Here is a 16845-nt window from a genome sequence, read left to right on the forward strand (position 1 = left end):
GACCCTACGCTGGAGCAGGGGAAGAGTGTGAGGAGTCCTCCCTGTGAGGAGGAAAGAGCAGCAGAGACAATGTGTAGATGAACTGACTGCAACCCCCATTCTCTGTCCCCATGTGCTGCTGGCGGGGAGGAGGTAGAGAAAATCGGGAGTGAAGTTGAGCCCAGGAAGAAGGGAGGGGTGCAGGGAAGGTGTTTTTAAGATTTGGTGTTACTTCTCGTTATCCTGTTTTGATTTGATTGGTAACAAATTAAATTGGTTGTGTTTTTTTCCCCAAGTTGAGTCTGTCTTTTTTTGCCCGTGACCATAATTGGTGAATGATCCCTCCCTGCCCTTGTCTTGACCCACGAACTTTTCATTATATTTTCTCCTCCCCATCGCACGGTGGGTGAGGAGTGAGTGAGCGGCCTCATGGTGCTTCATTGCTGGCTGGGCCTAAAGCATGACACTCATGTTCCACTCCTCTGGATGCTGTCCAGTTGGTTCACAGTGCTTCAACTGTGTCTCCCACTCCTTTTCCTCGGTGGCATGGCATTACTGACTCACATTCAGCCTGTGATCAGCTATAGCCTTTTGATCTTTTTCTACAGAACTCCTGTATGGGCTTTTGTTCTCTTTTTGTAGATGCAGTTAATTGTGTCTAAGAGCTGTATCTTTCAGGCTTCCATGCATCTGGTTGGTCAAGATGATTTTGAATCTTTTCTTGTCATTTGGTGTTCTTGCAGTCCTGAGGTGGTGTCATCTGCAAATTTAACGTCTGTGTTCCCCTTCCCCTTGCAGAGGCAGTTGATGAAAATACTGACCATTAGACCTGAAACAGGGCTTTGGTTCCAAGGGCCCTCACTCAGATCTGTTTTGGCAGGGAACTGTTGATAAGTATTTCTGAGTATCTTTTTTTTTTTAATGAGATTGCTTTTAGTGTTGCTACCCCTCATGTGTGAATTGGTGGTAATGTCAGGAAATCGCATTTGACGTTAGACAAAATGTTAGTTCTCGGGGATAGAACTCGTTTGGAAAAATACTGTTGTCTAGTCAGATGCATATACTTTTGTTTTTAAGCTGGTGACAATCTTTTCAAAATCCAGTTATCATAGCACACTATTGTGACTTGTTTGTTTTGACCTTTTCTCATAATCTGTTTTATTAGAGTTATCATGAGCTCGACTGTGAGGTTCTGTAATATATGTATGTTTCATCTCCATTTCTGTTTCTTCTTTTTTAAGTTTCACAGGGCTTCAAGTCTGCATTGATAGCAAGTATTCTCTATCCTTTTTGAGACTTAGGATTTTTTCGTTCATTTTCCAGAATGAGTACACAACCTCAAAATTGAGATTATTATTTTTTTCCCAATTTTTGAAAATTCTCTGGACACAGCAGACTAATTTACACGTTAATTTTGTTTCCCATTCAAAAGCCGCTATTCTAAAACTGCTACTTGATACCTGGATATCATTTTTCAGCACAGAGATAACAATTTTACAGAACTACAGTTAATAAAATAGTCTTTCTTGATCATCTTTTTTTTTGATTTTGTGTTTTAGGGTTTTGACCCACCGCATCAAAGCGATACAAGAACTATTTATATAGCAAATCGTTTTCCCCAGCATGGCCATTATGTTCCTCAGAAGTTTGCGGACAACAGAATCATATCATCCAAGGTAAGGAATCAATTTGTCATGGGAAAACCACTTGATATGTTACTTAAGAAGTTCTGTAGCAAATGTGCATGTGTGTATTGTGTCTAGTGGTGCATATACAATATTCAAAATGAAGGAAGCTTTAAACTTTTTTGAGGAAAAAGATAGGTTGCTTCCTATGTAGTTTTTCTCCTGCTCTCATCCCTCTTTCCTCAGAACCTGACTAAGTGCAGAACAAGTAAGCATGTTGGTCAGAATTTCTGAAGAAAAGTAGATGTTACAGCAGTGTTGCCCGTGTCTGGATGTGATGCACAGAACTGCTTAAAAGGAAGGATGAAGCTGGTTGTGAGGATTTATAAAATAGCCAAAGTGTAAGATAGTACTCTGCATAAAATATATCAGCAATGGACTGCAATTGCAGATTCCCTCCTAGTGTGACCTTGGATTGGAATCAATAGAACTGATGGTGGGGATGTGTCTTGTTGCTCTAGTGTAAGAGAGAAAGTTACAGCTGCAAGAACTAATTTCTTCTCTGCTACCCAGGATACAAGCAGCCAAGTGACTCCAGCTGCTCCTATCCCAGTTGCTACGAGAACATTTAAAACTTTGACTGTAAAGGCAATGCATTTGCTACTCCTGCTTCCCTGCTAGCTGTACTTGGGAGGGTGCGGGGGGGGGAGTGGAAATTGGATACAGCAGTTCTGTGTGGGAGTAGGGCAAGAAGGTTTAGGGGTGGGGAGATGGAAAATGAAAAGATGTAGGTTAAGAGAGTTTCACTGAAAAGTTGTTCAGTATGTCGAAACTGTTATTCTCTCTCTCCCTTTTTTCCCTTCAGTATACAGTGTGGAATTTTGTTCCAAAAAACTTATTTGAGCAGTTCAGAAGAGTAGCCAACTTTTATTTTCTGATTATATTTTTGGTTCAGGTAAGTTGAAAACTACTCAGGGAATGGCAATTTATGTTGTAAATTCTGCCACTGGTTTTCATTCTGAATTTGACTTCTCTACTTGCATATTCTGTCTATAAAAACAACACATTTCCAGATTCTCTAGGAAAAAAACTTTAAAAAAATTATATCCAAATTTAAGTACTGTCTTTAAGTTTTATCTTCATGAATGCTAATATATTTAAGCGTGCAGCTTCAAAGTCCATTGCACTTTCAGCACAGAGACTCAATTGTCTGCCTCAAAATACAATCTTAAATCTGTTCAGATGCGCTTTTTTGATTTTTGTGGATGTTGGTGGTGTTTGAATAAACCAGGAGTTTTACGCTGTGCATTTTTAAATGCTTCTTGGACACTAGTGTGCAGAAATGCAGAGGTTCAAGTTCACTTGCATCAAATTGGGCAGTATGCTTGCTCTTGAGCTGAGCATAGATTAGTGTATATACTCATTGTAGGTGGAATCTTGCTTTTGTAAATCAACACGCTATTGTCACACGGTTCTAAGATCCTCAAATTCAATTTGTTCAGATAAAATGAACACATGAAGATTTACAGCTAGGATTGACAGTTTGTGAGTTTTGAAGACATCAGTTAGTGCTGTTGATACAGTATAGGTCAGAAATATTACTGTGGCTTTTGTAGCAGAGTATATTTCTTCTAATTAAGAACATCCACAAGTACATTATAACAGTCTGTAAATTTTCTGTGATGTTTGCACCTCCAACTCTGTAGTAGTACTTGAATTCTGTTGAGCCATTGCAGACTTAGTAGATGAAGAATAAGTGGGAGAAAAGTTGTAAGGAGAGAGAATAACTTTTGAAAGACCAATCGATATCTAAGAGACAAGATTTTGGGGGTACACAAACTTTTCTTTCGTTACAAAATAGCATGCGTTGAGCATGTACAGCCCTCCACAGTGATTAACCAACATTTGCGGTATGCATCTGAAAAAGATGGTGCCTCATTGGACAAAAATCAGGAATACTGAAGAGTTCATAAGATTTGTCTGTGATTATGCAAAATGTCAGTAGCAGGGCCAGTTCCACAATTTTTAATCCATTGCCTCCTGTGTCCCTTACTCTTGTTCTTTCACATTTAGAAAGAATGAGCTTTCTAATAGGCTGAAAATTCCTGTGTTGGGAGTTACTAAAGTCATATGGTTCTAACATAGTCTAACAGAATGCGTTGCCCATCCCATCTTCCTAGTTAATAATATTGTCTTTGTCATTCCTGTTATGATGTTTCATGCTGTTTAACATATTGTATCATAAGGAAGATGGGGGCATGCTGGAGATGGAACATAAACGTTTCTTAAAGTAACCACAGACAGTGTTGCATTTTTAAAGCTTTTCTTTCTTTTTAATGCAAATTTACCTTTTTAGTTCAATTTTGAGTCACATTCCTTTCAAACTGTTAGAGTTCAGCAATATCTAAATGTGGTGTCCATGAACAAATATGGATCTAAAGGCAGAACTTCTATTCAGAATGTAATCCTGTTGTTCTCCCAGTTCGTGACTCAAGTGGATGCCCTAATTTGTATGGGAAATGTCTATATGTCTGTATTCTTGGAAACCAAACAAGAGAAAAGCTGCAGTCATTTTTGTTCATTTGTTAGAACGGAATTCTGGTTTTATTCAAATCCCATTTGGGAGTTCATTAATATCTAATATTTTTTTCTCTTTATAAGGCAAAGGTGCCTTTAAAAGTTGATCACCATGGTATCTTCTCTGTCATATGAATCTCATTTGACCAAGATGCAGTGTCTGTCATTACCACCCTATTCCACTGGGGATGACAGAGCTGGGGCAAGTTCTCATTGTGTGATTTAAACATGCAGCACAATCCAGTCCACATTGTTCACCACACATATGCATGTCAGAAACATGGTGACAGACTGCATTTTGTTCGCATGAGGCTTCATGCCAGTTGTGTGATGAATGCGTGTCCAGCTGCGTAGCAGGCAAAGGGCCATGGTGCTCTGGTGAAAGAGGCAAAAGGAGCAGGCTGCCACGACAATTCCACCAGCACAAAACTTGCTCCTTTTTCGCATGTGAGCCTCTCTCGAGAAGGAAGGAGAGAGTGTAGGTGGCAGAAATGTCATGATTAACCCTATCCAGCCAAAAATCAGATGCTTTTGGCATGGGTTTTCTTGGACAACATGCTGCCAAGCTGAAATTGCAATGCTAGTTGAAGAGCAGACAGTATTGCAGGCTAGATCTAATTTTTGTTGTATTCTAAAAATTGTCTGTGTTTTGGGGGGGGGGGGCCTCATGCATGTGTTGTAAGGTGGCATAATCTGTTTTCTCTATGAGGTTCTTGGCTCTTAACGGAGTAAACTTCATGTATGATTATATATTTTTTTTTTTTTTCTTCTTTAATGGTTCCCAAAGCAATGCCATAAGTCTCAGGTAAAGTGGATCAAATCAGTGTCTGTGGTTTTGAATGGTTCTTGTGCATATTTTCTTTACAGCACTTGACCATGTTGGTTTTTTCCTGCAGCAGAGGAGAACCACTAATATCCCCCTCACATACAGAATTTTAGTGTATACACTGCACTTTTGGCATGCCAGCAGTAATAGCACAAATTGTAAAAACTGCATGTTAACTTGGGGGAACCAGAAAGGAACAGTCTAAGAAAGAGTGTTCTTTAATATATAAACTGTTGGAAATTACTATTTTTAACTTTATTTTTACTTCTGAAGTGGAGGTTATTATACTCTACATTGCTGTTAAGCAGTAGATTGTACAGAGTATTGAAAGAGCTTCACAAAATGCAGATTTCTTTCCTTTGTAATATACTTTTGAATTCATCTTTGTAGGATGAAAACATAGCTTCCTTTTACTAAGGACTCTTAAAATTGGCACATGCATTACAATTGTGATTAAGTCTGTTCTATGCCCTAGAACCTTTGTTTGCATCATTATTGACATGTATTATTTAGGTGTCAGGAATGGAGTTTTGCTCCAGAAATACTGCAGAAAGTGCAGTAAAAATACTCACAGGTTATAATGAGGAGTTTGGAAACTAGTTGTCATCTTGCTTCATTGGGTTTTTTGGAAGGTACAAGTATAATTTGGGCTAACTTTCATATTTTCTTCTCTTCCAGCTCATGATAGATACCCCTACCAGTCCTATTACCAGTGGATTGCCATTATTCTTTGTCATAACTGTGACAGCCATAAAACAGGTAAATGGGAAAAATCTTGTAGCATGAAGTCTTTCTAAGGTAAAGTTACTTAACAAAGTCTGACGAAGATAATGTTTAGATACTAAAAATAAATTAAAAAGGTGTCATTTTCAGAAGGGATTTTCTTGTTTCTTGTTAGACGCTTGAACTTGAGCATTTTGGTTAGTTGTCAAGCCCTTAGTGACTCGCTGTGGTACTCTTAAATGGACAGTGAATGACTGTCAGACAGCATTTTTGTCTAAACATTACATGTCACTTTTTATAAGACCTTTTCTGAAAGCTCCTCACTTATTCCTTTGGCACACCTCGCTGCATATTAAAACCAATCCTCCCATATGACACACTGAGAAAGGAGCTTGGATAGGTGAAGCAGTGGTGCAATCCATGTTTGTCAGTAGTTAAGAAGTAAATTTTGCCCTGAGGTGTATGTTTCATGGCATAAAATTAACTGTAATCCTGTATCACGTAAAAGGTCCAGTTTAGAAAGCTTCTAGTTTTGTTTTCCTTTTTTTTGATTGCATAAAACATTTTGGAGTACTTTATAGGACTTGAAGTAAGAAAAATCTTCTAAGTATGTTTAATAGAAGTTTAATAGAAAGGTTGTTCAAGCACCATACTACATCCTACTAAGACCTAGAGCCCCTGGAAGGAGAAGGTTAAAAAAAAAAAAAGGCGGGGGGGGGGGGGGGGGGGCGGAGAGAAAGGAGGGAAAAAAAAAAAATCTTCTGTTTTCTTTAAACCCTTAAAGCAAGAGGAGAAAGAAACAAGCACATAAATAAAGAGGTGTGTGGATAGAAACTACAATCTCTTCTGCAGGGATGTAATTTTCAGGAACTGTCCCCTTCAAAGGGTTTGACAGTGCTGTCTGGGGAAGAGATGCAGTCATAGCCACTGAAAAGTAAGCAGGAGACTGTTACAGAGCTACAACTGGCATTTCAATTTGTCTTCTGTGCCTGTAAGACCCAAAGCCATGCTGAAATAGGGCAAAATAAAAACAGCTCTAGCTTTCAAGGGATAGAATAGTGTTTGGGGCAGAGGGGATCTTAATGCTGGAATAATATTTGAACTAACATTTCATCTTGTTGCTGTGCAATTTGTATATGTAGAGTGCCCTAATCCTATTCAATTGCAGTTGTTATCATCACCCCCAAAAAAAATCACATGTTCAAGAGCTACAGTCTTAAGTAGGCAATGGAAAACATCCCTTAAAGCTGTGTGAACTGAAAGAGATTGTGCAGCTTGGTTAGAAATATTAGAATTTTTTTTCCGGAAGGAAGTTGGACTTGTAGAAGTCTAAAATTGTCCAAAATAGTCTACTACCACCCAGTTTCCAGTTGTCCAATCTTATATTGGGAAATATAAGTATCTTACCATTAATTGCAAAGAATAGACATTCTGTCATTCCTTCTAGTAGTTTCAAATCATTCATGACTTGCCAAGCGTCAAGAGTTTTTCTGATTGTCTCGGTGTCTCTGCAAGGACTATTGGAACTACCTAAACTGATCTAATGGACTCTCATGTTTATCCTACCTGCTGCAAAGTAGGCAAACACTATTCACAAGCTGTTATCTTGTAAAGACAATTCAGTGTGCTATTTCCAACAGGCTGCCCCTAGACAAGGAAGAAAGATAAATCTTTTGTTGGAACGCAGAGGGGAAGATACCCAGTAGGGTCTCAAAACCAGCTCCCATTATCTTTCGAACCTGAAGTGGAATAGGGAGTAGATTTTAGGGGAAGAAACCCGTTTTGAAAGCTGCAGGGCACTGGTTCTGTACAAAGTTACATCAGGATAAATGTTAAACTGTAACTTAGTAGTCTTTCAAAAGGTGAAGGGGAAAAATAGAAGCATTAACCATATGTGGGTTTGAGAAGCTTAGCACTGGGTGGAAAAACTCTCCCCTGCTTCCAGAAGGCCAGTTAATGTGACACCTCTAGCAACCTCAAAACTCAGCCTTATTTTAATCTCAGCCAGGGAGATAGAACTTTTTCTTCCTAGAAATGTAATTACACCTAGGTCAGAAGAAGGACATACAGGACTGCAAAGTGATGCAACTTATGCTGTGTCATTTTGTCTATCTCGTTAGCCAGAGCACTTTCCTCCTTATGCCTTGTGAAGATGTGTATGCAGTCCTCAGAGGAGTCCAGAATTAGAAAATAAAATAAATAAAAATAAAACAAAAATAAAAGTTATAAAAACCCAAAACAAAATACAACAAAATAAAGGTATTTCCTAAGGAACTTTAGGGAACTTAGTTCGTTTCAGTAAGTTCATAGGTATTTAGAAAACAAGCTCATTGGACACAGATGTTTGCATGACAGTCAGGCAAATTGGAAACAACTCGTTTGCAGATTTTGATTAAATACAGACCTAAACCAAGAATGAAAAACCTGGTAATATAATATGCAGGCCTGTTTTAATTTTGTCCTTTTCTCAAGTATGTTGCTGCAGTTATTTAAGGAGGACTTAAGAATATAATTTAATTGAGGGATTTTAATCTTTAGTTTCTGTTCATGCAATTAAGCAACATTCCCTGTGTTCCTATTGCATCTTTCTTTTTAACAGTATTTCTGCGATATTTGCAAGTGAGGATAAGGAACTCTTTCAAAAAATACCGCAGTAGATAAATTTTGGGGGAATTTAAACTGACCACAGTAAGTTGGCTCTTAAGAATTCCCTGGTGTGAGGTGTCACCCTTGTGTTGCTGGCAATAGGTGTCAGATGGAGAAAGCGCTGAAATCTGTACTTTCTAAAGAAGGTAAATTTCAGTTCTTTGCCAAATGCCCATATTGCTCAGCTGTTCAGATTTATGAGACAAATGCCCCAAGGTTACTGGATGTTAGTTCTTGTTTTCTTCTGTCAGTCACCTTTAACAAGGAGCTGTAGGTACTCACTCTTGCTTTTTCATACTGGTTAGGAAGGACTCCTAAAGAGTCTTACTTAGGGGGTTTAGGATTCTGATTTCCCAGTATCTGTCTGTGTGGCTGCTATTACTACACACTTCTTAATTATCTATTTTTAAGCAGTTGGCGTATAAAACTTCCCCCTCTCCCTCCCATGCAGTTGTGCTGCCCCTACTCATTTGTGCTAGTAACAGTGGAGGTGCATGAAGGTAGAACTGCAGAACTATACTTTTAACATGCTGAATTCATCATATAACTTTCCTCCAAACTGCAGTCAACTGCAGAATTCTCCAAACTGCATCTGCATTAGTACTCTTTGTGTTACGACATTCATATATAATATTTGTAACGTTCTGGGATGAGTTGGGATTATGAGTGCTGTTTCGGAGGGCCCCCTTGGTCTGTCTAAAAACTTCCAAGGAAGTGATTTTAACTCTTTCACGTTTTTTATACCTTCAGAAAAGCATTTTAGGAAATGTCTCTCTTACTGCAAATTAGTTGTAGGAGTCTTGCCAGGATGTAAGAGGCAGTTGAACTTCCTGCATAGGCTGATCCATTTCTTGTGCTTGCTCATGGGCCTTTCCAGACAGTACCTAGACTTGGGAATCAGAGATCATGCTATTGACAATCACGCAGTTAGATTAAATAAGCAATGTATTGATAGTTTAGGAAAAAAGGAGGGGAATAATACACCTGGATTCACTCTCATGGATGTTTGCCTGTGTGTGTGCATGGGATAAAGGGTGCTTAAAGAAGTGCCAAATACCCGGTAAAGGAAAACTGCTTAATTTATCCATTAAAAACTCAGTTGCTGTGAACTGTTGCATTAGGACTAAGAACTAAGACCTTCTCAGTCCTTTTCTCTTGCTATACAGAGCTGATGTGTGAACAGCATGTCATACAAAATTAAGAACTCTTAAGATTTTGTGCATAGGCGATGGCCGTGACTCTAAGAAGTGCTATATGGTGTGACGTGAGGAAGTAATTTCAGTCTGTTACTTCTCTTAAAAAAAAAAAAAAAAAAAAAAAAAATCCATAAGAGAGACTGGGAGTGGCTGTTCCCAGTTTTGTGATATATTAATCCACATAGATAAAAGATTGAATGAGTACTTGTTCATCTCGTCAGCAGAAAATGTCACTGCCTGTTTGTTTTAACAGAACATGGGACTGTTAAGTTTCTTCACCACTTCTGCTACTTTATTTGCCTTTACTTATTTGTGTAAGGTAAGTGAAAATTAAGAGGTTTCCCAGGTTCTTGAGTAACAGCTGTAGTAGAAACTCAAGAGAAGTTAGTAACTGTATTCAGGCTATGCAGCAGGCATGTTTGCTTAGAAGATACTTGTTAACGCTTCATAGGTTTCTTGCTTAAAAAATAAATTCATATGTTTTCCATAGGGTTATGAAGACTGGCTACGACATAAAGCAGACAATGAAGTAAATGGTGCTCCAGTTTATGTTGTTCGAAGTGGTGGCCTTGTAAAAACTAGATCTAAAAACATTCGGGTATGTGCCTAAGGACAAATTGAAAATTGGGTTTCTATCGCATAGCTAAAGCTCTTGTTTCATTAGTAATCATTGTGGCCTGTTTCATCATGATTCGTTAACAATGCTGAAATGAATTCTTCTCTTTTAAAACTCTGTTTGTACACTTCTCATTTGTGTTCACTTCATTAGGTGGGGGACATTGTCAGAGTAGCCAAAGATGAGACTTTTCCTGCAGATCTGGTGCTTCTGTCATCTGATCGAGTTGACGGTTCATGCCATGTTACTACTGCAAGTTTGGATGGAGAGACAAATCTTAAGGTCTGGGTTACTGCTATGAAATAGAATGTAGTTAATTTGTGATACTATTTTTATTTCCGCCTGTTGAAATACCACCCCACCCCCTGCCCCAACCTGGTAGTTCTGTATGATTAACTTAATGGACACTGTTTTACAGACACACGTTGCAGTCCCAGAAACAGCAGTGTTACAGTCTGTTGCCAACCTGGACAAACTTGTAGCTGTTATAGAATGTCAGCAGCCAGAAGCGGATCTATACAGGTATCACTTTTACTAATAGATATTTTGAAATTAAATCAAAATGAAGTGTTTAATATTAGGAATGTTATCGGTCTTGCTGGGATTAAAATAGCTTCAGATATCTGCTTAAATTTTAGGTTATAATAATCAGTGTGTTTATACATACGTACTTACTGAAAGTTGCAAGTGACAAGTTAAGTTTGATTATTTCAGTAGTAAATCAGAAGTTATAGGATAATATTTACCTTTTGTATTTTAATCATGACACTTATGTACATTTCTGTTCTAACCAGTAAACTCATTTCCAGTTTTTAAAGAATTAAATGGCGTATGAGTGTGAGCAGGTTGGAGAAGGAGTGTGTAAGATTCTGCTAGGAGATTTCAGTACTATATAGTATATTTTTTAATGGAATTAACTCAAACCATAGAAAATTGTTGTAAGCTTATGTTAATTCTAAGGATATGTGTTGGTCATGTTTATTTTGCTTGTGCTTAAGAGAAGATTTGAACTCCATTCTTCAGCAGCAGAAATTTACATTAAAACCATTGTATCTGACTGTACTTCATTTCAGCTTTTAACATCAGCAAGCAATGCCCTAGGCTCTGTAAAACAGCATCATAGGTAACAAAAGTTATATTCCCATTCAAGTTCCTCCTTAATTGTGTAATGGAAAATGGTAGCTATCAACTAGTAGTTTTCAAAATCCAAGTGTATCGCAGAAGCTATTCTTAAGTAAGCTGTGGGATCTTTGAGAAATATTAAATTCTTAAAAACTAAGATGCTTAGTTTGAACAGCTGTTCAAATATTTGATCTTTAGCTCAGTTTATAGAGAACATCAAGTTAAGGTACAATTACTATAGAAGTTTATGTCCCTATTTGTAGCTGGGGTCTTGCTAAATATACAAGTGTCAGATTTTAAAAGCACAGAAGATTGGCTTCGTTAAATGAAAAATTACTATTTCTGGTGGCTAATATGCTAACTTACGTTTGTTGAGGATTTATTTCTTACTTTTGTGGTTTTATTAGTGAAATCTAATAGGCTTTCTCAAATGACTGTTCTTTTGAAGGATAAATGTTTCTGTTGTTAAATATCGCTTGTAAAATTATTGCCAGTGTTGCCATATTGTTTTAGTTTGATTGTTAATAAAAGTTGATTATTTTGTACTTGTGAGCCATTAATGACTTTTCTGTAAATATGGAGGAGTTTTTTACATTTTTTAGTCTTTATGTAGATTTTTCTAACACATGGCCATCTTTCATAGATTTGTTGGAAGAATAACTGTAAGTCAACAAACTGAAGAAATTGTACGGTAAGTAAAATTTTATAAGATTAATGTTTAGAACTGATGGAGGTGGTTAAAATCACAAAAAATAGTTACTGTTAAAATATGAAAGGGGTATTTTTACTGAAAGTATCAATTATAGCTACATACTTCAGATGAAGATGAGAAAAAAATTAGTGAAAAGTTTATCACTATCCAGTTTTTCAGATTTAATTGGACAGTTCTGGAAAGCTTGGCGGTTCTGAAGGGGGTAATTTTTAGGCACTGTTAATAAGCTGGTAACTTTGTTGCTCTTTGTTACTTTAAAACATTTATTGATCTTAAACATTTTCCAGAGGCATATAGTGTAGACTACAACAGTTTCCCCTGTCATCTGTTTATTGGAGGCACTGAACGGGTGTTTCTGCAGTTCAAATTCCTAGAAATTATTGGTCTGTTTTAACAAAGCCTCTGCTACTAATTTGTAGCTTTTAGTATATATTTCAAACTACTGTACTACCTGGACTGTAAAGATAAGTGCTTACATCTGTAATAGTGAACACATAATTGTGTGCACATAAAACCATGTGCTCACACCCTTTCCCTATGCAGTCATAGCAAGTAGCATACACCTAAACATGTGAAAATATAATAATAAAGATGTGAAGCCACTTACAGACCTACATGTGGACTTCCTCAAAAGATTGCTAATTGCAGCGGGTTGGCCTCAGCTAGCAGCCAAGCATCCGCACAGCTGCTCCTTCACTTCCCCACACCGCAACAGGACAGGAGGGTAAATAGGAAGAACAGGAGTGAGAGAGGTCATGGTTTGAAATAGACAGGAAAATCACTCACAGGAAACGGTCAGATCTTCAGGAATATTTAGCATGCAAGTTATTTAATTGTTTTCTCTTGAGAGTTGTTGATAATCAAGCTTTCAAAAAACTTGGTCACCTCTTCTCAAAATGTGAAGCACTGTGTTATGTTGTATAAATGTGTCACAGAAGCAGGTAGATCTGTTACAATTCTTTCACTCTTCTGATGTCCAAAATGTTATCCTTTACGCATTTTTTTCGTGAAATTTCTACCTGAATCAAATATTAAAGCAGTATTATTTTCCGTCCAAGTTCCACCTCAATGTGTGCTTTCAGTCTGAAGAACTGAAGGTCTTTCAATCTGAGAGCCTCCTATAAGGCTGGCAAACATCTGTCAATTTTAAGTAGGAGTAGCAGGGAGTTCAGAGTGAATCAATGATTTGTCAATGGTTTTGCAAGAAATACAGGAATGTAGAAGGCAGATCACTTGGTCCCAAGTCCAATGCCTTAGCCACCCCCACAAAAAAAACCCCACCCAACCCCCCCCTCCCCAAACCCATTCAGCAGTTTTCTAAGGTTGCTTTATGTGCTACTTCACTTAGAGCTTTTCAGAATTCATTACTGCCAAGCTTGGCAGGTTCAGCTTTGGGATAATCTATCAAAATAATTTAGTTGACAACTTATAACAGAGACAGTTTAAAGGGAGTGTAAAAAATAATTGCAAGTTCTGACTACTGGTGGAGCTGTATCTTCTGACTGTGAAAGATAAACTTGTCTAGTCTGTGTTACACTGATTCAGGTTTTGTATTTTGGGTTTGTCAGACTGGTTTTACAAACTGCAAAAACCACTTGAATCCAGAAATATACAGTAGGTTTCTTATAAGAAAAGGTTAAATGCTTGACCATTTAGTCCCTTTCAGTTCAATTTTTCAGTTAAAGTTTGAGTCTAGCCTAAAATATTATCATATATATATGTGTAATTTAAAGAACCTGTCATAATCTGTGTGTATAATTGGTGCACGCTGTATTTGTAATGGTAACTGTCACATTCGCAGTCACATTTGCAGTAACATTTAAGTTAAATGTTTAACTGTGGGAGGTGGGGTGTGGGTTTGGGGGTTGTTTTGTGGTTGTGGTGGGTTTTTTTTAGTAACTCCAGGTTATGCTTTCAAAGGAACTTCAAGTATAAGAGCTTTGTTTATATAATAGTGATCATGGGCTACTTGTGGTATAGCTAATGGAAAAGTAAGACAAACTCAAGGGCTTGTATGCCATAGCACTTGGTGTATAATCTTTAATTCTTTTCCTTATACCCAGTATGTCAACCTGGCCACTGCAGTTGCTCAATTTCTGCTTTCATTTGAAACACCAGCAAAAATATTGCACCTTTTTATTATTTTTTTTATTTCAAACCAACCCTGCTGGCAGTTTCTAAAGAAGATACAGCCACTGAAGTAGAACATATGGCACTAACTTTATATGAACTTTGATTTTAACTGGAGCTTTATTTTCACAGTGCTGTTTACAGTTAACTTGGCCAATGAAATGAATGTATTATTGTGTTGTGATAGATGTGAGGAAAAAACATTCATGAAATTTTACTCTTGTGTTAGGCAGCAGAACTTTCACTGTTGTGGTGGTGTTGTGTCCATCTAGTTGTTTGTCTTTGTTTCTCTGCTATGAATAGCTTTTGAACTTGCTAGATCATTTCAGTTTGACAGAGTGGTAGAAGTTAAGATAGGTAAAATACCCAAACCTGAAATACCATTCCTCTTGCACTGTGAGCTCAACACGTTTTCTGCCTGCTGGCTTCTCAAGTAACTTGCTGGTCTCTCTGAACCAGCCATTTGGTATATTTAGCTCAGTCACTAATTATGGGTTATCGAACAGTGGTGGGAGAGTATGGCAGTGACCAAAGGAGACATGAAAGGAAACTGAGAGCTCTCTGGAGATGTGTGGGTGAGGTATGGTAAAAGGGAAAGAGGATTGAAGATGGACCTAAATGAGGGTGGGGTTGGAGTTGTTGCAGTGGGAATTCATAGGGGATATAGGACAACTTTGCATAGGAAACTGGATTTCACCAGTCCTACAGAATACAGAACAACTAATTTTAAAATGCTGATATATCTGTTTCTTTTTAGACCTCTTGGGCCTGAAAGTCTCTTACTTCGTGGAGCAAGATTAAAAAACACTAAAGAAATATTTGGTTTGTAGACATCTAAATATTTAAAGAGTATTCTCTTCTTAAAACATGTTGATGAACTGTGGTTTAATTCTACTTGCACTGAAAAATTGTAATAATCTTGCTGACTGTCACCTGAGGGCATATGATTATAGATGAAAGTAATGATATTATGCTGAAGAATCTATAAGGATATAAAGTTCCAGCTCTGATCTGTGAAAATATTTGAAGTGGTTTGATAAAGGAATAACTTAACTTTAATGGATAAATTACTGTTGTTACTGTTACCCATTGTTCAAGAATTTCTCCTGAGATTTACCATTCTGATTTCCATAAAATACTTCCATATTGAAGAGCAGTACAGTCATAATAATGAACAACGTTTTAGTAGGTGTTAAAATTACTTCAGTAGTACTGTTTTACTATAGCAGAATGTTGCAAATACTTACAAAATACTGTCTCACCACTGTACTGAAGTAAACACAAAAGTACTATCACCTCTTGATTTTATCCTATGTCTCTTTAAAACGAAAAATTCTGCAAATTTTATATATGCAGAAAATAAAGTATAACTCTTTCCCCTCCCCTTCCTTCCCAGGTGTTGCAGTGTATACAGGTATGGAGACAAAGATGGCATTAAATTACAAGAGTAAATCTCAGAAACGGTCAGCAGTAGAAAAGTATGTTTATTTTCTAATATCTTTCTTATTTGTAGAGTTTTAACTTAGTTTTTCCTCGGTAACTTTAAAACCCTGATGATCTTGTCATTGGGCAATGGAAGGCAATGGAAGAGAGTGTAATTGCTTTGCCTTCAGTGGGAAGCTATAAATACAAAATCTGTTTCTTGGTATTTCATCCTTTATTGATTCTTTCAGTAGTGTACAAAGTTGAAATACCCAAGCTTAAAATGGACTAAAGCAGAAAAGTTAGTTCGGGAGGTTTGGTTTTTTTAGATGTGGAGATCATTTAATGATAAGTGAAATGCTGCTTGAACCAGATGCTCAGAGATAGTTTTCACAACAGTCCCAGCCTCTGCTGTTCTGTGCACCCTTTACTGTAAAACTGCATCATGCCTTTAAAGAGGATGGATTGAAATGAAGTCTTAATCACTTAGAAATCTTTGTCCTGAATCATAGTATTTAATATAATGGAAAATAGCTTTGTTTCACCTAGTCGAAAGGATATAGCCTATCCAGATGTGTTTTTCAATGTATCTTGCTTTTAGCACAAGTTGCAGGCTCAGTTTTAAAAATCTTTGCTCGTAGTTATGGGATAGGTGTTATAATAATAGAGATTTATGTGTTGAACCTCCTGAATTATTTTAAAAGGAAAAGGAGTTCTGATATGTTGCATTTATTCCAGTTCCTAAAAATCTGAGATAGCCTCCTGGCATTCTTTTGCAACATGGGATTCATTATTCTCCTATAGCCAGATACAAAAAGAACTGTGGAGCACACAGGAAAAGTTCAGTCATCAAAGCAAAGGGTGGAGGGGTGATCTGGCTAGCATTATGGAATATAGAGGCAAGTTTGACTATATCCTGGTATAGCATGGCCTGGGTTAAATTCAGATGCAGGTGGTAGTGCTCTTCTAACTGAAGAAAAAGGTGCAGCCTTGGATTTCCACTGTGGTTGGTTGTATTGCCTTCACACCCTTGCTAGATACTCAGGGAAGAAGAGAAGGATAAGTCAGTCCCCAAAATCTTGGACAACAGGTGTGACACAAGTCAGCTGCTGGGGTATTCTTGCACCTTAATCTAGTCTTCATATTGCTGTTTGTAGAGTATATCTTAGATGTAGTATTTCTTTTCACTTCTGTTGCTTGCTTGTCACATAGAAGCTTTATATACATACCAAACACAGGATACATTTTTAAAAATATTGTACAATAAGTTT

General features: G+C 37.4%; 1 protein-coding gene across 12 annotated transcripts in view; it reads left to right on the top strand.

Annotated features, from left to right (window-relative positions):
• ATP11B (ATPase phospholipid transporting 11B (putative)) overlaps positions 1 to 16845 on the top strand; it is a 72808-nt gene that overhangs the window by 14812 nt on the left and 41151 nt on the right. For all 12 annotated transcript variants that reach the window (XR_003925309.1, XR_003925308.1, XM_030027540.1 and 9 more), the window contains exons 2-10: positions 1539 to 1655; positions 2470 to 2559; positions 5686 to 5766; positions 10063 to 10170; positions 10342 to 10470; positions 10607 to 10710; positions 11954 to 12001; positions 14910 to 14974; positions 15549 to 15630. Coding sequence is in view for 10 of the 12 variants with exons in the window: in XM_030027540.1 (XP_029883400.1) it covers positions 1539 to 1655; positions 2470 to 2559; positions 5686 to 5766; positions 10063 to 10170; positions 10342 to 10470; positions 10607 to 10710; positions 11954 to 12001; positions 14910 to 14974; positions 15549 to 15630 (824 nt within the window). In the remaining 2 variants the exon portion in view is untranslated. The remainder of the gene's footprint in view (positions 1 to 1538; positions 1656 to 2469; positions 2560 to 5685; positions 5767 to 10062; positions 10171 to 10341; positions 10471 to 10606; positions 10711 to 11953; positions 12002 to 14909; positions 14975 to 15548; positions 15631 to 16845) is intronic.

The sequence above is a fragment of the Aquila chrysaetos genome, chromosome 10, assembly GCF_900496995.4.
Source record: "Aquila chrysaetos chrysaetos chromosome 10, bAquChr1.4, whole genome shotgun sequence".
Lineage (NCBI taxonomy): Eukaryota > Metazoa > Chordata > Aves > Accipitriformes > Accipitridae > Aquila > Aquila chrysaetos.